Below are 27098 nucleotides of genomic sequence, written 5' to 3'. Positions count from 1 at the left end.
CTTTTTGATGAGGCATTGGATTTATTTGCCAGGATTTTGTTGAGGACCTTTAAAATGCAGGCAACCCTTATTCTATCTTTGACTCTACTTGCTTTCCTGAGCAGTCAGGAGTAAGTCTTGAGCACCTCCATTTGTGGCTTTAAACCAAACTGTCTCAAGTTAAATAAAATAAGATGAAATGGAGGCTATATTCAAGGTAATCTGATCTTACTGTTTTCACAATTTTGTAAACTTACAAATACTTGAGTCATCTGATTATAGCTATCCTATTCTTTGTTTCCTTCTCAACTTGGCCTAATTGTTTGAAAACTTGTTAGTCCTTATGTGTGTAACGACATATGAAATGATTTCACTATTCAGGGATTCAATTTAGTTCTCTAGTCATTGAAATTTCACACAACTAATTTTTAATTGCATGATTTCATATTTTCCTAAGTGAAATGAAATGAAAGAGCAGAATACTAAAATACCAAATACTAAAATTTTCATTGTGACTGACTGGTATAGTATTTAATTGACAGTCAGACCAAAATAAGAGAATTTTTCTCCCTTGCTTTCAGCAACTTTAATTATACTCTAATATGTTTTCCTAACAAAAAATTTGAGCACCTGTTTAGTCATGAAAATAACAAGACAGCATGCTGGTTATCTGGCCTATCCTTGGAAATCGGAGATGTCTGAGCACTTAAGTATAGCACATCTATGAATAATAATACTCTGTCTAGGTTCTGAAACATATTTAATTATACTGGCATGTTTAAGAGAATCCAGAACCTAAGAATGAAAAGGTAACTAGAGGCATACAAACTTATATTCCTTTTATTCAGTGTCAAATTTATCACAAGGATTTTGTTGTTCTTTTACTTTTATTTTGTTTTGAGCCACATTTCAAGGTACTCAGGACTTCTTTCTAGCTATGAGTTTAAAGACCACTCCTGGCTCTGCACTCAAGAGTTACTGGCTCCTGTCATTGCTTGAGGAACCATATGAGATGCCAAGAATGGTAGCCAGGTCAGTCACATACAAGGAAGCACTTTATACATCTCATTGCCTCTCCATCACCTCTTTCAGATCTTAAATGTAACGAAAACGATTTATGCTGCCAACTCTTGAGAGAGGCTTCGTGCTATGTACCCTTGGGTATTCTGATGACTTTACCTTAATAGAACAATGGTGGTAAGAAAAGGAACATCTTTTGTCACTCAAACACATGCACATGCACACATGCACAAAACTCCCACAAAAATGCAAGCAAATAAACAACAAACCTATCAATTTTGTTTATCTTAAACACATCTTGAACATTTTTTTTTTCCATTTGGGCACCACATCCAGTGACGTGCAGAATTTATTCTTGGCTCTTTGGTTAGGGATTACTTCCTTCAGGGCTCTGGGAACTATATACTGGGCTGGTGATTGCACCTGGGTCAGCCGTATGCATGTCAAGTGCCCTACTTTTTTCAGGACTTACGCTGAAACTCTCTAATTCCCCCACTTTTATTTCTCTGTTTTGAGGTCATACCCGGTGATGATCTGGGCTTCCTTTTGGCTCTACACTTGGAATTTATTCCTGACAGTGCTCAGGGGACCCTATGGGTACTGTGTATTCAACCCAGGTCAGGTCAGGTCAGTGTAAGGGAAGCATTTTACTCACTGTACTGTCTCTTTAATCTCTGAACACATCTTATACTCTTTCAACTTAGTATGTATATTTTTTTTGATTTTGGTTTTGGGCCACTAGATTGTTCCTGGTTCTGAGCTTAGGAATCACTCCTGGCTGGACATAGGGGATCAGATCACATGGGTGATTGAACCTGGGCCTGCCTCATGCAAGGCAAGCACCTGATCTATTGGACTATTGCTTTGGCTCTGTTGTATGTGTTTTGAAGACATCCGATGATTTCTGCCCAAGTTTTTGCTTTGCTTTGCTTTTTGGGCCACGACTTGGTGATGCTCTGGGATTACTTCTGTCTCTGCATTCAAGAGTCACTAGAGGCGCTCAGGGGACCATTTGGAACATTAGGAATTGAAACCAGGCCAGCTGCATGCAAAGCAAATGCTTTACCCAGTATGCTATCTCTCTGGCCCTCTGCCTGAGTTTTATAAGCTATTCCCTCAGCATTGTTGTGAAATTAACATCAGAGTTTCTTTCATATTGTCTTTTTCTTGTCCTCTATTATATTATTATAATTATTATATTTATTTTTTGGGAAGAGAAGAACCACCATTGAAATGTTCATGGGCAACTTTAGGGAGTGCTCCATCAACAGTGCTTAGGACCAGGCAGTGCCAGGGACTGAACTTGGGATGCCCATATGCACAGCATGTGCTCCAGCCTTTTTTGTTTATTTGTTTGTTTTTGTTTTTTGTTTTTGGGTCACACCCAGCAGCGCTCAGGGGTTACCCCTGGCTCTACACTCAGAAATCACTCTTGGCAGGCTCAGGGGACTATAAGGGATGCCAGGATTCAAACCACCGTCCTTCCGCACGCAAGGCATACTTCCATGCTATCTCTCGGCCCCTGCTCCAACCTTTTGAATTAACTTCCTGGGCCTCTTCTCTTTACTAATTATGTGGATTCATGCTTCTCTGCTCTGCCCTTTCACTGATGTTTTATTTGACTTGGGGGAGAGAGGAGGCAACAGCAGCAGAACTCACGTGATGTTCAAGGTTTCTAAGAATCTACATCAAATGAGGTAGGGGCTGTGGTTCAAGTGAATGAAAACATGCCTCATCTGTGTGAGTCCCTGGGCACCAGTTATTTCCAACAACATGTGTCTCCTTGCACTGTGGAAACTCATACCTTAGCACTATGGGATGTGTCCTCACCCCTAAAACAAACACTGCCTCTTTCATAGCCACTCCCACCAGGTTGTACATAAATGGATCTCAATAGCATAGCATTGGAAAGGAGTTTGGCACACTATGTACATCTAAGCAGTCATTATTACCAGGGCTTCTCTGTTTTTGTTTTTGGTTTAGAGGGAGGGTTTTCTCTGGCTGATTTTCCTGTGGAGGGAGAGTGGATGTCACTTGCCCTGCACTGTTAGTAATAGTAAAATAATTGAAGTTGCCATGAGTCCAGTGTTGGGCTGGAGAAATAATATATATAATGGAACTCTTTCTATATACATAGCTCTCTCAATATATTTATAGAGTGCTTACCTTGCACATGGCTGACCTGGATTCAATCCATGGCATTCTGTATGATGCCCTAAGCACTTCTAGGAGTTATTCCTGAGTGCAGAGCCAGAAGAAACCCCTGAGAATTGCTGAGTGTGGCCCCAAGCCCTAAAACAAACAAACAGACTGAAACTGAATCCAGTACCTACAGACTTCAGGCACCCTGCCAAGAAGGATGGGTGGTTGCCCCAGAGCAGAGTCCTGTTCCATGCAGGGCTGCTTCACACCAGACTGTGTTCCTGAAGTTGCTCCTGGACTGTGCTTTGCCTCTTTCTGCTCTTGACCAAGCTCCTGGTCTTGCCTGCCAGCCCCAGTCCACCAGATCATCCCAGAAGTCTCCTAGGAGCCCACAGTCACTTTACCCCTAAACTCTCTCCTCAACACCAATTCAGGGCCTCCTAGGACTCCTCACCCATCCTGCCCCCTACTGCTTGAGTTGAACAGTAAGTTCATCTGACAGCTTTGTGGCCAGCTAAGCCTGTTAAAATCAGGAATCTGGCCCTGTTCTCATTGCAGCTGCTTTGAGAGAAGAATACCAAAGCTTCTGATACCAAATGACCCCTGGTGTTTCCATCACCTTTGTATGTGCTATGATGTCCCTCCACCCCCATTTTTGGATTTTGAACTATACTCAGTGTGGTGCTCAGGGCTTACTCCTAGCTCTATGCTCAGATAACTCTTGGCAATCTTTATGTGCTGTAGATTGGATTGGGGATGGCCACCTGTAGTAAGGGATGCTCTACCTGCTGTACCCTTTCTCCGGCCCCTCTGATACCTTTTCACTGTGTAAGAGCTACCTTCCTCTTTACATATCCTAGTTGCCCTCACAGTGATAGTAAAGTTAACAAGAAAGGGGTGTGCCTATGATCAATTTGCAGCTTAGAATGTGCAGCTTAGACCATATCTTCCTTCCTGCTATTGTTCTTCTGGAGGCTTCCCTTACCCATGGCCTCCGCCTCTCCCTTCCTTATACTGTGCTCTCGTCAGAGCTTTTTTCATGGCATGTGAAACACTCAACTCAACTCCAGTTCCTAAGACTAGCTTTTCTGGGAATCACATCCTGTGGATGCTTCTGGCTTTTTTTTTTTTTTTGGTTTTGGGGCCACACCTGGCGGTGCTCAGGGGTTACTCCTGGCTATCTGCTCAGAAATAGCTCCTGGCAGGCATGGGGGACCATATGGGATGCCAGGATTCGAACCAACCACCTTAGGTCCTGAATCGGCTGCTTGCAAGGCAAACACTGCTGTGCTATCTCTCCGGCCCCGCTTCTGACTTTTTATTTATTTATTTATTTACACCCAATGGTATTCAGAGCTTACTTACTCCTGGCAGTGCTCAGGGGACCATATAAGATGCCTGGAATAGAACACAAGATGCAAGGCACACATCTTACCCATTGTAATATTGCTCTGACCCTCTGAATTTACTTTATTTTTATTTTTTGTTGGTGTTGTACAGCAGCACTCAGAGCTTATTCCTGGCTCTTTGCTTATGGGTCATTCCTTGTAGTTCTTAGGGAACCATATGGGCTGCAGGTATTAAACCGGGATTGGCTACATGCAAGATGAGGGCCTTAACCTGCTGTATGCTCTCTCCAGCTTCCAACGTGAGCAAGGAGAAATCTAAGAAGGAACTGGCTCTGGAATGCAAGAAGGTGCTGAGAAAAGGCTCTTGTGTGGGGCCAGCATGAACTTGGCTGGGTCTAAAGAGAAAGAATCACAGAACGCTGTGCTATGCTTAGCAGATTAATTTAAGGGTGCCCATCTCAGAAGAGTGGAGTTTGGAGAAGGTAGCAGGGTCAGTTCTTGTGGAACTAGGGTCTGAGTCAGATGGGCCTGGCCTGTGGCCTAAATACCAAACAATTTTCCTCATACTTCTAGAGACTAAAGAGCCAACATAGGCTTCTTGGTGACCGAGTTTCCTCAAATCTGCTGGGGACAGTGGCCTTTTCTGCTCCTGGTCTTTCCCAGGAGGAAGCACAGGGAAATAAAGATCTTTCCTGGCCCCTCTCCTTCTCCCTATCCCATCCAAGACCATGCTTACTGCCAGACCCCACCCTCATGGCCTACTCCAAATCACCTTCAAATACCAGTCAGAGATTAGAACTTCAACCCCCTGGGAGGTTGACAATACACAGTTAGCCCACAGAGACCACAAACATTGTCTCAAGGAGACCATGGCAATAGATTGGTGACCTTTAAAACACAGGAGTGACAAGATCAGAATTGTTTTGTTTTAAAGGTCTCTGGCTGCTAGAAAGGAGAGAGGTTCAGGCAAGGCTAGATTGTGAGATAGTGAAGAAGAAGGTTGTGGGGACAAGAGAAATAAAAATTTTTTTTTTTTTTTTTTGGTTTTTTGGGCCACACCCAGCGGTGCTCAGGGGTTACTCCTGGCTGTCTGCTCAGAAATAGATCCTGGAGGCACGTGGGACCATATGGGACACTGGGATTTGAACCAACCACCTTTGGTCCTGGATCGGCTGCTTGCAAGGCAAACACCGCTGTGCTATCTCTCCGGGCCCAAGAGAAAAAAAATTTTTTTTTGTTTTTGTTTTTTTGGGCCACACCCGGCAGTGCTCAGGGGTTACTCCTGGCTGTCTGCTCAGAAATAGCTCCTGGCAGGCACGGGGGACCATATGGGACACCGGGATTCGAACCAACCACCTTAAGTCCTGGATCGGCTGTTTGCAAGGCAAACACCGCTGTGCTATCTCTCCGGGCCCACCAAGAGAAAAATTTTAATGTTAAAATATATATACTTGGGCCCGGAGAGATAGCACAGCGGTGTTAGCCTTGCAAGCAGCCGATCCAGGACCAAAGGTGGTTGGTTCGAATCCCGGTGTCCCATATGGTCCCCTGTGCCTGCCAGGAGCTATTTCTGAGCAGACAGCCAGGAGTAACCCCTGAGCACCTCGGGGTGTAGCCCAGAAAAAAGTTAAAAAAAAAAAAGGTATATATACTTTATATGTATATAATACATATATATGTATTATATACATATAAAGTATATAAACATTCACACTTTGAAACAAATAATAATAATGTAATATTTTATAAATTATATAAAATATATTTGGATCAAATATAAATTTATTTATAAAAATATAAAAGTATATAAAAATAAAGAAAAGGATAGTCTTATTATTTGGGGTTAAGAGAGTTGCACCACACTTGGCAGTGGTTAGGACTTCCTCCTGGCTCTGTGCTCAGGGATTACTACTGGTGGGATTCAGGAGACCATATGGTGTTCTGGGGGATTGAACGCAGGTTGGTTGTGTGCAGTCCTTAGCTGCTGTCTCCTTGGTTCTGGAAGTATCTTTGGTTTTTGGGACCCACCCATCTGTGCTTAGGGCTTACTCTGGGCTCTCTGCTTGTGGACCATTCCTAGTGGGCTGGGATACCCTGTGGGATACCAGGGATGGAACTTATGTCGGTCATTTTTTTTTGTTTGTTTGCTTGATTTTCTTGTTTTTGGGTTACACTTGGCAGAGCTCAAGGAGTACTCCTAGCTCTACACTCAGAAATTGCTCTTAGTAGGCACCTGGGACCATATGGGATGCCGGGAAGAATCACAGTCCTTTCTGAATCGGCTGTGTGCAAGGCAAATGCCCTACCGCTGTGCTATCACTCCGGCCCTAAAGTAATCATTTAAAATTCACTCTTGAAGACATTTTGTGGAAAAATAAAATTCTTTGTATTTGGGCCACACCCGGTGATGCTCAGGGGTTACTCCTGGCTATGCACTCAGAAATTGCCCCTGGCTTTGGGGGACCATATGGGACACCGGGATTGAACCGAGGTCCCTCCTAGGTCAGCCACGTGCAAGGCAAACACTCTACCGCTGTGCTATCACTCCGGCCCCTATTTATTTTTATTAATTAATTGTTTTTGCTTCATTCTACTTCTCTTTTACAGTCACTATCATGAAGATTTTAATTTATTTATTTTATTTTTTTTTTTGGTTTTTGGGCCACACCCGGTGGTGCTCAGGGGTTACTCCTGGCTGTCTGCTCAGAAATAGCTCCTGGCAGGGGACCATATGGGACACTGGGATTCGAACCAACCACCTTTGGTCCTGGATCGGCTGCTTGCAAGGCAAACGCCGCTGTGCTATCTCTCCGGATTTTAATTTATTATTTCAAAATAAATGAGCACTGCTAGGTAGCTAGTTAGGATCCTCTTCTTTTCTCTCCAAGATGAGATGAAGTTTAATAAAGAAAAAGCATAAAGACTGGGCATAGACAGTACAGTGGGGAAGTTGCTTGCTTTGCATGTTCAATCCCCAAATTCAATCCCCAGCATCCCCTAATGTTTCCCAACAATGCCAGGAGTGTTTCTTGAATACAGAGACAGGAGTAATTCTTGAGCATAACTGGGTAAAGCCTCAAAACAAAACCAAAAGCTAAATAAAAAAGGGGAGGGGCGGAGCAGTGGTGCAGAGCATAAGGCGTCTGACTTGCACATGTTAGCCTAGGACAGACCATGGTTCAATCCCCTGGCATCCCATATGGTCCCGCAAGCCGCGGGCGATTTCTGAGCATATACTCAGGAGTAACCTCTGAGCAACACCAGGTGTGGCCCAAAAACCAAAGAAAAAAAGAAAAAATTATGAAGGGGGCTGGAGTGAAAGCACAGCATAGGGCATTTTCCATGCACGTGGTCAACCCAGGATGGACCTGGGTTCGATCTCCAGCATCCCATAAGGTTCCCCAAGCTTGCCAGGAGAGATTTCTGAGTGCAGAGCGAGGAGCAACCCCTGAGTGTGGCCAGGTGTGGTCCAAAAACAAAAATAAAAATAAAATAAAAATAAAAATGAAGATCAGAGCATAAGTTCCCCCCACCCCCGGGTGGGGGTGTGAGGCATGGGGAGCTACACTCAGAAGATCTTTTTTTTTTGGGGGGGGGACACCCGGTGGTGCTCAGGGGTTACTCCTGGCTATCTGCTCAGAAATAGCTCCTGGCAGGCACGGGGGACCATATGGGACACCGGGATTCGAACCAACCACCTTTGGTTCTGGATCGCTCTGCTATCTTGAGAGTCATTCCCCAAGATGCTTAGGCCATTGGTGCCAGGGAATTCAAACCAGTCATGCTCACTCCTTTGAACTATCTTATTTCCAGCCTTTTTTTTTTTTTTTTTGAGGGGCATGTTTGGACCACACGCAGGAGTGGTCAGGGTCTACACCCAGTTCAGTGTTGAAGGGGTTGCTCCTGCCTATATGCTCAGGGTTCATATGATCTTGGCCTCCTGTATGCAAAACACGTGCTTAGTTTGTTTTATTTTGCAGGGGTGCACAACCAGAAATTACTCCTGGCGGACCATCTGGGATGACAGGGGCTGAACCCAAGTTGGTCATAGGTTCATCGTGTGAATTGTACCCACTGTACAATTTCTCAGGGCTGTACTTGGTTTAGTTCTTTGATCACTCTGGTTCTGAGAGCAGGACTTCTGTGCCTATTTCCTGGATGTGATGTTTAGGGCCAAGAGGCTGTTTTTGGAAGCAGTAGCAGGATCCTAACTTTGTTAAAATGATTCTGATCTCTGGAGCAGTCATGAGTTAGCTCTTTGTAAGTGAGGAATGCCAGCTTTTGGGTGCGATCATGGGTAGGATTGTTTGGACTGAGAGGTAGTAGGGTCAGAAGAGAAGAGACAGCACAGGGAAGGAGTGCAATGGGGGACGCATTTCTCTGGAGACACACCATTCCCTCAGGACCGAGTTTCATGGCTACCATAGCACTTCACTCATACCTACACTTGAGACACCTTCGGTCTTGTCATCATTTGTTTATCTTCATCATGCTGTGACTCAGAGCCCGAGTACCTTCTCCACAAAGTACGTACATGGCAAGGAATGCTGAAGGATGGGCCCTCTTGATAGCATGGAGGTGCTAAGCATGCAGAAGGATGGTGGTTCGAATCCTGGCATCCCATATGGTCCCCCAAGCCTGCCAGGAGTGATTTCTGAGCATAGACCCAGGAGTAACCCCTGAGCGCTGCTGGGTGTGACCCAAAACCAAATTAAAAAAAAGAGAGAGAGAGCGAAATGCTGAATGAGAGCATCTCTGTATTTCCAGCCAGACATTTAATGTACAGAACAACTCAATCTCTCAGTTAACCTAGATAATCAGGTCTTACTCCTGGCTCTGCATTCAGATTGCAATTGCTCCTGGTAGGTTCAGGGACCATATGAGATGCCAAGGATCAAACCTGGTTCTGTCCCTGGTCATCCGCATGCAAAGCAAAACACCCTACCACTGTGATATTACTCTGGCCCCAAGCTGTTTCTTCTTTATAGGAGAGACTTTATACTACAAGTATATGTATGTGTGTGTATGTAGGTTCAAACATGTACATACATATATTTTTATATAGATTTGTGTATATATGTATGTATTATACACCTTTATGTGTATTCCTAAATCTTTTTTTTTTTTTTTTTTGGTTTTTGTGTCACACCCGGCAACGCTCGGGATACTCCTTGCTCTATGGTACTGTCATCATCTACTTTAGTTAAGGAAGCGAGAAATTTAGGAGTCACTTTAGATTCACTTCCTCTTCCTCACCTCATCTCTCATCAGGCAGTCATCCAGCCTGTTAATGCCACTTCCCTGTAACTTCTCTAGAACTGATGCATACTACCCAACTTCATACCCGGTGACACTCAGGGGTTACTCCTGGATATATGCTCAGAAATCGCCCCTGGCTTGGGCGACCATGTGGGATGCCAGGGGATCAAACTGCAGTCAGTCTCAGGGTACCACATGCAAGGCAGACGCCTTATGCCCTGCGCCACCGCTCTGGCCCTTCAAGGCTTTCTCTTGCCTTTGCACTCTAGATCACTCCAGGCGGTCCTCAAGGGACCATATATGATGCCAGGGATTGAACCTGAGTTGGTCATGTGCAAGGTAAGCAGGTAAGCAGCTACTGTACAGTAGCTATACAGTGCAGTGCCTACTGTACTATATAGCTCCAGCCCACTTACATTCTATTTATTCTCTTAATTTCTTATTTCCCCACTTGATATTTATTCCTTTTCCTTGGAAAAGGTTTTCTGCTTGTTTTGTCTCACAGATTTATTCCTCTCTCTCTGTCTCTCTCTCTCTCTGTCTCTGTCTCTCTCTCTCTCTCTCTCTCTCTCTCTCTCTCTCTCTCTCACACACACACACACACACACACATACACACACACATATATATATATTAGGGCCATATTCAATAATATTTAGGGTCCTATCTCTGCACTCAGGAATTACTCCTGGCGGTGCTCTGGGAATCTTGTGGGATGCCAGGATTAGAGCTTGATTTGGTCATTTGTTTTTGGTTTTTGGATCATCACACCCGGCAGTGCTCAGGGGTTACTCCTGGCTCTATGCTCAGAAATCGCCCCTGGCAGGCACAGGGGACCATATGGAATGCTGGGATTTGAGCCACTGTCCTTCTGCATGAAAGGCAAATGCCTTACCTTCATGCTATCTCTCTGGCTCCTGATTTGGTCATTTGTAAGTCAAATGTCCACTGTATTATCTTTTTAGCCCCCATGCATCTGTTATCATCTATTAGTAGTCCCATTTTCCTAGTTTGGGTGAAAACTCCCTTGCCATCCTGGTAAAATTTCAGGTTTTTGTTTGCTTGTTTGTTTTGGTTTTTGGGTCACACCCGGCAATGCTCAGGGCTCCTAGCTCTACGCTCAGAAATCACTCCTGGCAGGCTCAGGGGACCATATGGAATGCCAGGGTTCAAACCATCAAACCATCGTCCTTCTGCGTCTAAGGTAAACTCCTTACCACTGTGCTATCTCTCTGGCCCTTTTGTTTATTTTTGGGCCACACCTAACAGTATACAAGGATTATGCCTGGTTCTGTGCCTAGAAATTACTCCTGGCAGATTTTTGGGACTGTATGGGATGCTAGGGATCAAACCTGGTACAGCTGCATGCAAAGCAAACACCCTACTTGCTGTGCTATCGCTCCAGCCCCTAACATTTAAGTTTTGAAATTTTTTTAGTTTGCTGCAGTAGATGTAGATCTTTAAAATAAGAGCATATATTGTTTATAGTTGCTTTTATTCCCCTGCTTGATAGAGACATTAGTAATTCTGTTAGGATTATTTTGGAGAAATAAATTTTAGGCATGGTATTCAAACATGCAGCCCCATGTGTGGGACATATATATGATAAATGGCTTCTTAAAGAGTTTGTATTGATTTATACTGCCACCAGCAATGCAACTGTCTCAACTGAATTGGGTTTTTCAACAAAGATTTATTAAGTCCTTATTATATGTAAGGCACTGTGCCAGAAGAATAGTATTTCTAGTTTATGAATCATCATTTGGGGTCGTGTACTTCAAGAGAATTTTCTGTAGTGATGGTAATATTCTCTATGGGTGTTGTTCACATTGGTATCTATTATTTATCTGTATATGGCTATGAGTGAAGCCCTGGAAATGTGACTAGTGTAACTAAGAAATGGAAATCTTAATTTCCTTTAAATTTAGTAATTTTAAATTTGGTAGAAATGGAGTCGGAGCGATAGCACAGCTGTAGGGTATTTGCATGCAGCCAACCTGGGTTCAAATCCCAGCATCCCATATGGTCCTCCGTGCCTGCCAGGAGCGATTTCTGAGCGCAGAGCCAGGAGTAACCCCTGAGCACCACGGCCGCCGCCGGATGTGACCCAAAAACCAAACCAAACCAAACCAAACCAAAAAAAAATCAGTTTGCTAAATTTGGCAATTTAGGGAGAACTAACCATCTCCCATCTGATTCCAGCCCTTAGACTTAAATGTATAAAATACCCACAAGCAACAAGTGGTAATGGAAGGACAGGACAAATGAAAAAGAAAAAGGAAAAAGAACCATTTGTAATGGCTGCTTCCTGAACCTGTATTCCTTTATTAAAGCTTATGGTAACTGCTGCACTAAGGCGCTAGCAGTTCACAAATGTGTCATTCTGAGTCAGTGCCACCTCATTCACCAGGCATTTTTTAAAAAAACCAGTGCTTAGATCTGGAGAGTAACACCTTTCCTCAGAAGTACAAACAAACACCTCCATTTGGAGAAGGGAAGTGAGAAAGGCCTTTTGGGGGAGGAGGGGTTGCAGGGACAAAGACAAACCAGGCTGTGCTCAGAGCCTCCAGATGGCTCTGTCCGCCTAAAGGATCACTCCTGGCAATGCTCAGGGGATCATTTGCAGGGTCTGATCCCAGTTAACTATGAACAAGGCCAGTCAGTACTTTCCACATTTAGACTTGTATTTCCATGTGTTCTATACAAATTGTCATTTAGGCAGGAAATGAAGCAACTTTTTGCTATTTGTGTCCCATCAGTGGGTCAAAGCTGGCCTTTCACCTTTTTTTTGTTTTCTTTTTGTTTTTCGGGCCACACCCATTTGATGCTCAGGGGTTATTCCTGGCTACGCAGTCAGAAATTGCCCCTGGCTTGGGGGTACCATATGGGACGCTGGGGAATCGAACCGTGGTCTTTTCCTTGGCTAGCGCTTGCATGGCAGACACCATACCTCTAGCACCACCTCGCCAGACCCGGCCTTTCACATTTTACCTACGTGTGGTGTGGTGTGGTGTGCTGTGGGCCAAGGTCTCTGGATTGTTCCTTTGAGAGAAGAGCTGGGTGGGTCACAGTCTTCACTCTTACATAACGATTCCCTTACATTTCAAACTTCCAATTGAAATTAGTCTTAGTCCTCCAGATCTTCAGCTGGCTTATCTAGCACAACCTTTTGTGCTCCCACAACTCAAAAACCAATGTGCTGAGTTGAAGCAGATTAGTCCCACTGGAGAAGCACCGGTGACTCACCCATCAGTAGTCTTTTAAAAGTAGATGGGAGAGGAGGGGGCCCTAGCGCCATAGTGCAGAGGGTAGGGCTTTTGTCTTGTAGATCCCCGACCAGGTTTGATCCTTGGCATGCCTTATGGTCCCCGGAGCCCGACAGGACGAATTCCTGAGCAGAGTTTACAATTAAATCTTGACCACTGCCAGGTGTGGCCCCCAAACAGAACAAAATAGAAAACTTAGGTGTGGTGTACCCCAAGACCCACCCATATCTGGGAGGAGTTTTGGGAACCGGATAATAGGTGTAACTACCTGCAAGACCTCCCATTTCTGGGAGGGGTCTGGAAAAGGATAGATAAACCTCTGAGCCAGGGGATTCGGGGCTGGTGCCCTTTTGCCGTTTCTCTTTTGGCCCGGCTTGGCTTCCTGGCTTTTGGATCTTTGGGCCGCATGGAGCCCAAAGGGAAGATGGCTAACAGGAGATAAGATGCAGGGCTAGCAAAATATAGCTGAATGCTTAAAAGGTTGACATAGGCCACACACCTGTGGTGGCTAGGGCATAAATAAAGATGATTCTTCCTGAAGGCTGCGTGTGAGTGAGTGATTTCACCTGGGCCTGGAACTCGCCGGCTGCATGGAGGTTGCAGAGCCATGTGGGCTGGATGGCATCATCCACCTTCCAGCCCCATTGTTAATTATTTAACACAACACTTAGGTTAAAAAAAAAGAGAGAGAGAGATGGAAGAGAATCTGTGTTCCAGGGCCTGGGTTTGGAGCCATTAAAGATGCTGAAATGACAACTTAAATCATATCATTTATTATGATCATCTATGTCCTAAAATCTCAGAAATGAGGGTAAGGAATTGTCAAGTTGAGAAATTTGTGGGGGGGGGGGCAATGCCAACTTGGGTACGAGTTGGCTGGTCGGGCAGGCAGGCCTCCCTGCGGTGGAAAAGTTGCGGTGAAAAGTTGGGGGGATGGCCTCCGTGGCCCTTCTTTCACGAAGGGAAGGTGAGCGCCGCTCTTAAGGAGTCTCCAAATTCTTCTCCAAAGATGAAGCCCAGGAACCACACTCGGATCCTGCTCCCAGCGCCCACCATCCCAACGCTGCCAACTTGCAGCGCTTCCCGGCGCGCGCGCTCCGGGCCGGACCTGCTCACCCGGAGCGCGCCCCGGAGCGAACCATCGGGTAGCCGGCGCGGGGGTGGTGTGCGGGCGCCTGGCCGCGAGCCTTGGGGCCTCGGGGTCCCGGAGCCGCCGCCGGTCCCTCCCGCACCAGAGTCGAGACTCCTGCACGGCGCAGCCGGCCGCGAGAGCCCCGTTCCCGCAGCGCCGAGGCACTCCCCATCCCGGGCCGCGCGGGGGTGGTAGCGGCCTCAGCGCGAGTTTCACCGGCCGGGGCGGGGCTGGAGGGAGGGACAAAAGGGGCGGGAGGCCGGGACCCGCATCGCGACGCCGGCGGCGGCAGGTCCTATCGGCGGGCCGGTGGCGCGCTGCAGACCGAGTCCTCAGAGCGCAGGGTTCGGACACGCGGGACACGCGGGCGGCCAGGATGCCGGTGCGGGGAGATCGCGGCTTTGTCCCGCGGCGGGAGCTGTCAGGCTGGGTCCGCGTAAGTTGGGGAGCGGGTCTCCCAGAGGCGCGGGCTTGGGGGCGCGTGGTGGGCTGTGCTGCAGCGCGGGAGGGAGATGCTGAGCCTCCGAGGTGGCTTAGGAGATGGCTTGGTGGCCTCCGGAACCTCTGGATTCTTTCCACCACTCTCAGGAATAACCTGGACTCGAACCTAAGTTGCTAGCGGGGGGGGGGGGGATTGTTTTAAAAGTCCGCTGGTTGTGGACTCGCTCCATCCCGGGTCTCCTGTGCCTGTTTTACCGCCAGCTCTCCCGCCTTTGTGTTTTCCTTCTCTTTTCCAATCCGCCCAGCGCGCTCTCTTCCTTGATGCAGAAGTGCTTGTGCTTGTGCTTGCGACACGACTGACAGATTTGGGGAGACCAGAATTCTCGATCCCTTTCGAATCAGTCGCTTCTGCAGTATCCGAGTTCGTTTCACTAGGGACCAGGGAGTGCACTTTTTGGAAGAAGCTGCAAGGAAAAGGGAGTGATGCATGCTTTCATGTCTGCTCGTATGTTTACCTGCTCCCAGTTACTCTTTTGTGCTTTCGTGTGTTAAGTTTCCACTTTCACACAGTAGTTTAACTTATAAATCATCTGGGGTTTGACTTCAGTTTCTTTTTCTTTTTTTTTTTTTTAACATTCTTGAAGTGTGGATGAAGTTGGAGATGAATACTACTGGGCTTAGTAATGGAATACCTCCTCCCACACCTCTATTTTCGCTTCACTTAAGCAGAGCAGCGTCCCTGGCAGCTGTCTGGCCTGAGTAATGGCTGTGGTTTCCCCGAGTTCCCAGGACAGACTCATCCCATCATAGAAACCCGTCTTCTGAGTCACACTACTCAGACAGGAGAGAACCCTTCCTCAGCTCGTAGGTGGTCTGTGCTGAGTACACTGACTCCACTTGGATATTTTATATTTTCTCAGAAATGTTTTGGGGACCACAGTGGGTGAGTGAGATCTACCCATTGAGAAAGAGATCTTTTTCTTTTTGGGGGGTGGGGAGGGTTTGGTGGTCCTAACAGGTGGTGCTCAAGACTTATGGCTCTGGCTCAGGGATTATTTCTGGTGTTGCTCAGGGGACATTATGGGCTGCTGGGGATCAAATGGGCTAGCCATATGCAAAGCAAAGACCATGTACTGTCTCTTAGTCCTGGAAAGAGAGCTTTTAAAGGAAGTTATTGGAGATATTATATTTGCCCTGAAGACACCATTGAAGACACCATTGTAATAATGCCCTGAAGACACCATTGTAATAATCTGTAAAGGGAACGTGTTCAGTGTATTTTTATGAACCACTGCGTTTCAATGTGGACAGTATAAATGGGTGCTAATGAACCACTACCATTTAGCTTTTTAAATTGTGTAACTGAATGTGGGGTTCATGAAAACTTGGCAACAGTAAAAGATTTCTGGATAATGCCATGAGTAAAAATTCATTCAAAATCAACCACATAATGGATCTCTGGTATTTCTGGCAGTCCTTAATTTTCTTTTCATCTTGCATTTCTTGGGTGAAAAATGGAAAAGGTTTAAGAAGCCCTGCTCTATCACATAGCCCTGCTGGGGAACTTTGCAAGTAATTAAGAATCTGATGTGTTCCAATTAGCAATGTGGACTAGGTGCCACAAGGAGCTTTCCCTCTCCTGAAGAAGAGGAAACTTGGGGCCGGGCGGTGGCGCTGAAGGTAAGGTGCCTGCCTTGCCTGCGCTAGCCTTGGACGGACCGCGGTTCGATCCCCCTGTGTCCCATATGGTCCCCCAAGCCAGGAGCAACTTCTGAGCACATAGCCAGGAGTAACCCCTGAGCGTTACAGGGTGTGGCCCAAAAACAAAAAAAAAAAAAGAAGAGGAAACTTTTGCTTTATTAAGGCAGTGACTTTTGTGAACTTTTTTAAGGGCACATCCAGCTGTGCTTGGAAATACCAAGCATCAAACTCAGGAGCCCTGCATGCAAAATGTGTGTTCCACCCTTTGAGGCCATCTATCTTGCTCAGAAAAGCAGATTTTAAGTACTTTAAGATCTTTGTTTTGAGGCTGAACCTGGCTATACTCAGAATTTACTCTAAGCACCCCACTCAGAGATCACTCCTGGTGAGAGTTGGAGGCCATAGACAGTGAAGGGAATAGAATACTGTTGACCAGGTGGAAGGAAAGCCAACATTTTACCTGCTCTATTGTGTCTAGAGCTTGTTTCTTGAGAGATTTTTCAGAACTGTTAGAAATGATTGAGGAAGGGAAATTCTCTCCCCACCTATTTGAAATGCAACTGCAGCTATTTTAGTGCCAGGAAACTGGCAAAGGGTTTTTACTTGCTCCTTCATGAAGGAAGCTGTGAACTGAGTGCTTTGAGATTGTTTTGGACTTCAGGGGTTGTTTCAGTGGAGATACCACGTGTGCAGAAAAGAGTGAGAGAGCCCTAGAGAAGCTCTCTACCGGGGATTCTTACCTGGAAGAAAAAGGGAGGCATTTGAACAGAGAGGTCACCATGTGAGTCAGTGTAGAATGAAGCTTATGATGTTCCTAGAGGCTCAGGTTGAGCAAAGACTGAGTGAAATGATGGCAGTCCTTGGCATGCAGTGAGCTACTAAAGTGGGAGCAGCAGGTCCTTTGAATAACATACTTATTCAACGGGAGAAGCAACTTTTGAGAACCTGGTTTTGGTATATGTCATTTCATTGGAATTTGCAGTTTCCAAAACCCCGTGGACCATGTTTTTTGTTTGTTCTTTGGCCCATGTCAGGCACTGCTCAGGGATCACTTCTTGCATATCTCCCAGGGCCAAATGTGGTACCAGAGAGTGAACTTAGGTCAGCTGTATTACTACTCTGAGACTCTCTGAGGACCATGTTGAGGATCATGTTGCTGGAATGGGAACTAACTACAGGTGCACGAGTGAAATAAACTTTTATTTCCTTGGTGGATAAATGCAATGGGGGGGGGGGGTAAAAGTGAGTTGCAAGTGCCAGGGAGGTGTTAAGGCAGGAGCTGTTTGAAAGAGAAAGAGTTGCACCTGCTGTTGCAAAGCTGTGGCTACCACTAGTGAGTTGGGGGTGGTAGTAGTACAGTGTACTTTATTGATTCATAATGAGGTAGGGCTCCTTGAGTTCCTCCACTTCCTTAGGAAGTCTGGGATGGAAAGATGTTCCTTCTATTAGGTGATTTGGGGACCTGCCCCCCCCCCCCAGCAGCTGAAGGCAAGAGTTCCAGAATGCTCTTTCTGGAGCTGGTAGGTAGAGTATAGGTGGAAGATAGTACAGCAGCTCCTCATTTACTTATCAGGGCTCAGAGTACTCTTAGGAGAACCCCCCCCCCCCAAAATGTCAGAAATTCCTAATGTCGAGTGATTGATTCAAAGAACTGAACCTGTAATTACGCACTAAATTCCAGCGAATACTCATGTTCTCTACCACCCCTACACCAGGGATATTTTACTGTTTGGGGGACTTTTAGACTTTAGACCAGTGCATTTTTCATTTGCATCACCCCCTGGGGGATTCTGTTTACAAGGATTTCTCCATTTGTTTAACTTTTTTATCTAGTTCTTTGTATATTCACAAAAGGTCGGCCCAGCCAACCATACATCTTCTGGGAGATAAGTGTTTGGGAATGCTAGAGAAAGAATAGAAACTCCACAGTCACTTCTGAGTTGAGCAAGATTTGCTCTTTTTAAGAAAAAAAATTTTTTGTAGTTGTTTGGCCTCATCCAGCGATGCTGGGGCTTATTTCTGCCTCTGCTTTCAAGTATCACTTTTGATGATGCACAGGAACCATATATGATGCCAAGATTAAATCGGGTCAGCCTTATGCATGGCAAACACTCTATTTGCTGTACTGTCTCTCCATTTAAAAAGGTTTCTTTTTAGGGGCCCAGAGAGATAGCACAGCAGTAGAGTGTTTGTCTTGCAGGCAGCAGATCTGACGGGATGGTGGGTCAAATCCTGGCATCTCACATGGTCCCTGTGCCTGCCAGAAGCAATTTCGAGTGCAGAGCCAGGAGTAACCCCTGAGCGCTGCCAGGTGTGACCTCCCCCCCCCCAAAAAAAATCAACCAAACAAAAAAAAATGTTTTCTTTTTAGGGGCAGGAGTACAGTGGGAAAGGTGTTTTCCTTGCACATGGCCAACCTGTATTAGATCCCTGGCATTCCATATAGTACTCTGTGCCAGTCAGCCAGGTATAATTCCTTTCGGTAGATCCAGGAGTAATCCCTGAGCAATAGAGGATGCTGTGCAAAACTAACAAAAAGCCAAACCAAAGCAAAATCCAAAAAGTGTTCTTCTCTCCCTCTCTCTCTCCCTCCCTTCCTCCCTCCCTCCCTCTCTCCCTCTCTCCCTCTCTCTCTCCCCTTCCCCCCTTCTTCCCTTCCTCCCTCCCTCCCTCCCTCTCTCCTCCTTCCTTCCTTCCTTCCTTCCTTCCTTCCTTCCTTCCTTCCTTCCTTCCTTCCTTCCTTCCTTCCTTCCTTCCTTCCTTCCTTCTTTTTTTTTTGGGGGGGGGCACATACCCAGCGACTCTCGGGGTTACTCCTTTCTATGTGCTCAGAAATTGCTCCTGGCTTGGGGGACCATATGGGACACAGGGGATCAAACCGAGGTCTGTCCTAGGTTAGTGCATGCAAGGCAGATGCTTTATCGCTTGTGCCACTGCTCTGGTCCCCAAAGTTTTCTTTTTAAATAACAAATACATCCTGAAGCAAGGCGGGGCTGCTTTGCTCCAGTGCAGTGTACTGGTGAGTTGTCCGGTAGTTTATAAGGGGTCATGTGAAATCCAGGAGTGGCACAAGTGTGGGAGTGTTGGGGTGGGGTAAGTGATTCTGTAGGGTTAGTAATCACAGCAGAAACTTTCAACTTCTTTCAACATACTTCCTCCCAGAATATCTGCCATCGGGGAATTCCTTTCCTAATCTCTAAAACAAATCCCATTAAGGAGTTGTGGCTACCGATTAATTTATCTGGTTTGTGTGCTGTCTCCTGCAATACACCACACTGATCTGACTGTGAACAATAGTTAAGGGCTGGTCAGACTGAATTTGATCCAGTCACATTTAATGTTGAGAAACATTTCCAGAACAAGGCGATTTGGGACAGGAAAGGTATGAGGGTGTAATTGCAACCTTATGATGTGCTGTGACGGTGTGTACAAAATGATTATCTAAATGCTTTACTGCCTTAGTATCTTGACCTTACTCTATGGGTCAGGTTCAGAAACTCACAGGTAGGTTTCACAGAGGGTTAAGTGCTCAGTAGATACATGAACAGTGTTTACATTATTTACAATGGTTACATTGTTTACATTCTTAGATTTAAAGAAAAACACTTTCTTAAATTTATTTGGAACCTATTTCATCCTTGCAGAAATTTTTATATTGATCTGTGTAAGCAGAAATCCCTTGCAGATTTATGAGAGTCTGGGGTATCTTTGCCTCTCCCACACATTAAATTTTCTTTTCTTGGGGCCGGGCGGTGGCGCTGGAGGTAAGGTGCCTGCCTTGCCTGCGCTAGCCTAGGACGGACCACGGTTCGATCCCCCGGCGTCCCATATGGTTCCCCAAGAAGCCAGGAGCAACTTCTGAGCGCATAGCCAGGAGTAACCCCTGAGCGTCACAGGGTGTGGCCCAAAAACCAAAAAAAAAAAATTTTTTTTTCTTTTCTTTTTATTTCTTTTTTATTTTTTTCTTTTTTCTTTTTTGGGCCACACCTGGTGACAGGGGTTACTCCTGGCTATGCTCTGAGAAATCGCTCCTGCCTCAATGGACCACATGGGGCACTGGGATCAAACCCAGATCCATCCTGGGTCAGCCGCCCTACCGCTGTGGCTCCCCACACATTAAAATTTTTTTTTGTTTGTTTGTTTTTGGGTTACACCCAACAGCGCTCAGGGGTTACTGGCTCTATGCTCAGAAATCACCCCTGGCAAGGCACAGGGCACCATATGAGATGTCGGGATTCGAACCACCAATCTTCTGCATGCAAGGCAAATGCCCTACCTTCAAGCTATCTCTCCGGTCCCACCACACATTAAATCTTTTATTAAAAATCGTAAAGTGCAGGGCTAGAGAGATAGCATGGAGGTAGGGCATTTGCCGTCGTGCAGAAGGACGGTGGTTTGAATTCTGGCATCCCATATGGTCCCCTGAGCCTGCCAGGAGCGATTTCTTTTTTTTCCTTTTCTTTCTTTCTTTCTTTCTTTCTTTCTTTCTTTCTTTCTTTCTTTCTTTCTTTCTTTCTTTCTTTCTTTCTTTCTTTCTTTCTTTCTTTCTTTCTTTCTTTCTTTCTTTCTTTCTTTCCTTTCTTTCTTTCTTTCTTTTCTTTTTTTTTTTTTTTGGAGCACTTTCTGAGTGCAGAGCCAGGAATAACCCCTGGGCCCTGCAGGGTGTGACCCAAAAACCAAAACCAAAACCAAAGCCAAAAAACCATAACGTGGAAAAAAAGTAGTAGGCACTCAAATCTCAATCTCCAGTACTGGAAAAAAGCCAGCTTCAGGCTTGAAGGTACCTAAGAACCCTATCAGGCCAATCAGGGTGTTTTCTGCTTATTGTATGAAAGGCTGAGTACTGAACCTGATTGCCTGATTAGGAAATGCACCTTAGACATTAGCATCTGCTTCAGCTCTGGCAAGCCAGCAGGGGCCCTCTGTGGCCTGACTGCTTCATACTGGTTTCTAAAGGGACTGATAGCACTGTTATCTAATGAATGGCATTGTACTCAGCCATGATGATTTGTGAGTTCCAGAGACTGGAGACCAGTGGTTTTCAGCCACAGGTTTGCTAATACAGGTATAGGTATAGGTATACAAATAGGTTAGAAACTGCTGATTTGCTGCAATAGTTGTTGACTGCGGGTGGAGGACTAGTTCATGGAACCTGCAGATTGATAACGAGTGCGATAGATGGCCATACTAAAACTATCTGATGCATTCATGAAGCATGTTCTCTGCCATTTTGCTGATCCCCACCAATGTTTTTCAGAGTGTGCTCTTCAGACTTAGCAGGTGGCTTTCAGGTTTTTGTTGTTGTTTTTGTTGTTGTTGTTGTTTTATTTTGGGTCACACCCGGCAGCACTCCTGGCTCTATGCTCAGAAATCGCTCCTGGCAGGCATGGGGCACCATATGGAATGCCGGGATTCGGACCACTGTCCTTCTGCATGCAAGGCAAACGCCCTATCTCCATGCTATCTCTCCAGCCTCGGTTTCAGTTTTTTTTTACTCTCTGACTGAATATGAATATTGCGTGTCTGGAATAAGCCCAAAGCCAGTTGTCAAGCTCATTTATTTTCTGGAAAGATAGGTCAGGTTGAATGAAAGATAATATTGAAGATAAGGAAAGTTCAGTTTTATTTTGTTTGTTTATTAATTAGGTTTTTGGGTTATACCTGGCAGTGCTCAGGGGTTACTCCTGGCTCTGCATTCAGAAATTACTCCTGGCAGGCACAGGGAACCATATGGAATGCTGGGATTCGAACTGCTGTCCATCCTGGATCAGTTGTATGCAAGGCAAATACTATATCACTGTGCTATCTCTCTGGCCCTTGTTTGTTTATTTTTGCCATGCCTGACATTGCTCCTGGTTCTGTGCTCTGGTTTTACTTCTGGCAGAGCTGTGGAAGTATATATGATTCCGGGAATTGAACTTGCATCAGTTATATGCAAGACAAGCACCTTACCCTCTTTATTATCTCTCCATACCTATCCAATTTTTGGGTTTTGTTTTGTTTTTGGTTTTGCTCCTTGGACCACACTAGGCAATCTCCAGGAATTACTCCAGCCTTCACACTCGAGAATTACTCCTGGTGGTGTCCGGGGGACCATATGAAAGTCAAACACCTTATTGGCTGTACAATTTCTCTGACCATCTAACCAATTTTTTAAACTATGATTGAAGGTTGTGTATTTAGAAAGCTCTTTGTGACCTAGCTGCTGCTCATTCTTTTCTCTGCTTCTTGTGAGTCATTCTGCAGTTTTGAAGGCTTGTTGGTATGGCATCAGAGATAGGAGTGAAAGGAAAGAACTGTTTGGCACAACTGGAGGATATCATTGTTGGTGCCTCTTTCCTTGTGATAGATATATCAGAACTGAGGGAAGGCGAGAGCCCAAACAAAGGTTGGTTCATTTCACTTGGTGTTGGAGATAGGCTTGGGTGTGTGGGCCATACTGAGAGGTCCTCACGCTATTCCGGGCAGTGCTGAGGGTGGGGTACCACAAGTAATGTCTGGAATTCAAATTGCAGTAAGTAGTTTGCCAGGCTTTAGGAGGGATATAATTTTAAATTTTGGTGATCAAATATGAATATTCTGTATGGAATTAAAAAAAAAGCCAGTTGGCAAGCTCCTATATTTCCTAGATTCCTCAGAATGATCAAAAGATAAAATTGAAGAAAAAAAAGAGATCACTTTATTTATCGTTTGGTTTGGGGACCACCTTGGCAGTGTTCAGGGTTTACTTTTTGCTCTGTGCTCAGAAATTATTTCTGGTTGGGGCTTGGGGGATTAATGTTATAAGATGCTGGGGATCAAACCTGGATTGTCCATGTACAAGACAAGCATTCTATCCGCTGTACTATTGAATTAGAAGTCTGGAGGTAGAACAAAAACAATAGTGTCTTAGTCTACAGAGATGTGCTTTTGAAGATCACCTTCAAGTAGTAAATAAAAATCTGATTGAAAGTATTTTGTTTCAGTCATTGTTTCAGTCACCAAAATTGCTGTGTGTGAGGATCCTGAGCCTGCAGTTCGTAACTTGTACTTTAGTCATTTTAAGTCAGTACAGATATTTGTTTACTGACTGTGCCAGAGAGTTAAAGTTAAATCAGGGTTTTCTCCTTAAAAGAACAATTCAAGAGCTAGAGCAATAGTAAGACCTGAGTTTGATCCCTGTCCCCAGCCCCATGTGGTCCTCAGACCCTGCCAGGAATTAATTCCTGAGTGCAGAGCCAAGGAGGACTGCTGGGTATGGGGCCACCCTTAAATAAAAGAATAGTGCAGTTATCCTTAATCGCCCACCATTACATATTAAGACATGTTTTTAAATTTTTTATAGGAGTGTTAATTTTAACTCTTAGACCAACTTTTGGTCTGATAGAATATTGTAGATTACAGTTTATGTTTGTGTGTGCTGGCACACACCTCAGTGATAGTGCTGTGGACTGAGATCCTTCTCTTGAGAAAGTAACATTTATGCCTTCGGAAGTTGGACTGATCAAAACATTTCAAATTACACCATTAATCACAGCAAAGAACTTAGGTCCACATCCTTGAAATTTTACTGATATGCATGTATAAATATAGACTTCAGAATGAACTCAGGTTTCTTTCACAAACTCTGATCGGCTATGAAAAATAAATACAAGAAACTGTGGTACATAGACACAATGGAATGTTATGCAGCAGTCAGGAGAGATGAAGTCATGAAATTTTCCTATACATGGATGTACATGGATTCTATTATGCGGAGTGAAATAAGTCGGAGGAAGAGAGAAAGACACAGAATAGTCTCACTCATCTATGGGTTTTAAGAAAAATGAAAGACATTCTTGCAATAATTTTCAGAGACAAAAGAGAGGAGGGCTGGAAGTTCCAGCTCACTTCATGAAGCTCACCACAAAGAGTGATGAGTGTAGTTAGAGAAATAACTATATTGGAACTATCCTAAAAGTGTGAATGAATGAGGGAAGTAAGTAGAAAGCCTGTCTAGAGTATAGGTGAAGGTGGGGTGGGGAGGAGGGAGATTTGGGACATTGGTGATGGGAATGTTGCACTGGTGAAGGGGGGTGTTCTTTACATGACTGAAACCCAGCCACAATCACGTTTGTAATCATGGTGTTTAAATAAAGATACATAAAAAAACGAAAGATAAATACATTAGGTACGCAGGCAAATGGCAGCTCTCAATCTTGACTTCTAGTGGGCAGGTAGGTAACTGTTATTTCTACTTAATAATTAAAGTCCAGTTAAAGCTTTACCATGTATGAAAGAAAAGCTGTGATCAGGATGAGAGATGCTGTGCTCTAGACTGCCAGTGGAGTAGCAGGTGAGAAAACGATGCTTTCTGGTCATTGAGGAGTGAACTAAAACTTTCTGTAGAGTCTGCGCAAAGTTCTGACAAAGAGGAAATATTGTTTCAAATGTAGTGGTTTGTTTCTGTCCATTGAGAGCCCTGTATTATGGAGTCTTACTGATACTTGGCCTAAGTTCTAAGCTATTGTTCGATTTTGTTTCGGTTTTGGGCTACATGAGTGTGCTCTGTACTACCTCACGCTCAGTTGGGGAGCTGCTCCTGGCAGTTCTCTGGGGACCATATGCGGAGACAGGGATGGGCTCTGGGCCTTCCACATGCAAAGCACGTGTGAGCAGGCTGTTGAGCTGTGTTCTACTTCAGGTTGTGGGGTTTCTGTTGGGGTTTTTTTTGTTTTTTTTTTGGGTCACACCCAGCGGTGCTCAGGGGTTACTCCTGGCTGTCTGCTCAGAAATAGCTCCTGGCAGGCACGGGGGACCATATGGGACACCGGGATTCTAACCAACCACCTTTGGTCTTGAATCGGCTGCTTGCAAGGCAAAGGCTGCTGTGCTATCTCTCCGGGCCCTTCTGTTTGTATTTTCATGCCTTCTCCAGCAGTGTGGTTCTGAGACCTTGGAGGCAGAGGAGAGGGGAAGCTCCCATGGGAAGGTACCTGTTGGCTACCTTTCATGGGTGACATTCAAGCTGCCCATTCTCAACATTGGGAAGACTTTGTAAATGAAGCAGAATGAAATTATTTGAAGTAATTCACGGGGTAAACAGTGCTTTTGAAAAGATAGCGCATGAATTGTTTAGATGGAACTTCCTGATGAGCTCATTTTTAGAAACCTGGTTCCTCCCTTACTCCTCATTACTCTGGCTGAATCAGCTGTTCTCTTGCCTGCGGTTGGGCAGCTGCATATGCCAGGATTACCAGAGTCTTATCTCGTCTGCTCTATGCCAGTCACTTCCGGGCAGCTAACGTCCCTCCCAGACTTAGTCATCCTGCCAACCCCGGGAGCTGGCCTGGTACCACACACACACACACACACACACACACACACACACACACACACACACACACACACATCACACCATGTACATACACACACACCACGTCCATCTAGTATTTTCCTACACCCAGCTTCTCTATGCAAACCTTGAGAATGTAAGACTCATGAGAATTTAGAAGTGTGAATTCCTGGTACTGATAGAGAGTGGATGGTAGTTTCTGAGTATCACCAAAAAGAGAAAAGAATTGTGGCATTTGTGACTGACAGTTCACCACTAATGAACTTTAGCTAAGCCTTTGTATACAAATTGATTTTTTTGGTTTATGTTTTTGGGTCACACAGCAGCGCTCAGGCTCTATGTTCCTGACTCTATGCTCAGAAATTGCTCCTAGCAGGCTCGGGGACCATGTAGGATGCTGGGATTCAAACCACCATCCTTCTGCATGCAAGGCAAACACCCTATCTTCATGCTATCTCTCCGGCCCCCTGATGGCAGCTCTTAAGAGTTACTCCTGGATCTGTGCTCAGAAATTGCTGCTGGCAGATTCGGGGGACCACATGGAATGCCAAAAATTGAACCCTAGTCTGTCCTGCGTCAACTGCATGCTAGGCAAACGCCCTACCACTGTGCTATCACACTGGCTCCTATTGTTTTGGGATAACAACTGGCAGTGCTTATTGGGGTACTTCTGGTTCTGCACTCAGGAATCACTCCTGTCAAGCTCAGTGTACCAGGATCAAACCTGGGTCTGCAAGGCAAGCTCTCTACCTGCTTTACTCTGGCTTTGGCCCACTTTTGTTTTCTTGAAAAGAGATCCAGTGGGTTCTGTCTGAAAGGCAAACAGAGCCCCCATATGACTTATAATTGTTTAACTCATGAAGCAGTGGACAGATGTATTATTCAGTGCAGTTTAAATAATGCATCAGTGCTGTGTGTACTGGATACCTTTCTCTGTCTCTGGCCCAAGTAAGCAACTACGACAGCTCTGGAGAGCTGCATGAGAATTATTTTTCCTCCTTCCTCTTTCCCTCTGTCTTTTGCAACCAAAGCTGCAGAGTAGGGACCCTCTCTCACCTCTTTTCTGTGAGTGTTTCTCCCTGAGACTGTATGATTCTCGAAGGCAAGGTGGCCTGCAGCTGGGAGCTCTTTCTGCTTGGTTCTTAACAGAGGGGCTGATGAGGAGCTGCTTGGTAACTAATGGAAGGCACCAGCACTCATCAGCTAGTGCCTGTGTAAAACTCCTCCTCCCCCCAAAGTTTCAGTGTCTCTTCAGGCACATCAAAGTTTTTTAGCCCTAGTTCCAGGCAGACCACTTTGCCTGTCTCAGGCTCTTCTGTTTCATGTCCTGATGAGTTTTAAGAGAGGAGTGAGATTTGTGGTATCTTAGACACCGTTGAAGTTTTCCAGATATGGAACTGGAAACACTTCTGCTTTTCTTCCTGGTTTTATTGCTAAGAGTCAGGGGGGAGAAAAAAACAACAAAACAGGCAAATGTTGACACATTGAAATGTGGA

The 27098-nt window shown here is 45.2% G+C and overlaps 1 protein-coding gene across 3 annotated transcripts in view; it reads left to right on the top strand.

Moving 5' to 3' along the window:
- The first annotated feature begins 14411 nt into the window (after positions 1–14411).
- TJP2 (tight junction protein 2) overlaps positions 14412–27098 on the top strand; it is an 81791-nt gene continuing 69104 nt past the window's right edge. For all 3 annotated transcript variants that reach the window (XM_049770929.1, XM_049770928.1, XM_049770926.1), the window contains exon 1: positions 14412–14583. In XM_049770929.1, coding sequence (XP_049626886.1) covers positions 14524–14583 — 60 coding nt within the window. In that variant the 5' untranslated portion in view covers positions 14412–14523. The remainder of the gene's footprint in view (positions 14584–27098) is intronic.

This window comes from Suncus etruscus, chromosome 3 (genome assembly GCF_024139225.1).
Source record: "Suncus etruscus isolate mSunEtr1 chromosome 3, mSunEtr1.pri.cur, whole genome shotgun sequence".
NCBI classification, from domain to species: Eukaryota; Metazoa; Chordata; class Mammalia; order Eulipotyphla; family Soricidae; genus Suncus; species Suncus etruscus.
This window is presented reverse-complemented; position numbering and strand designations above follow the sequence as displayed.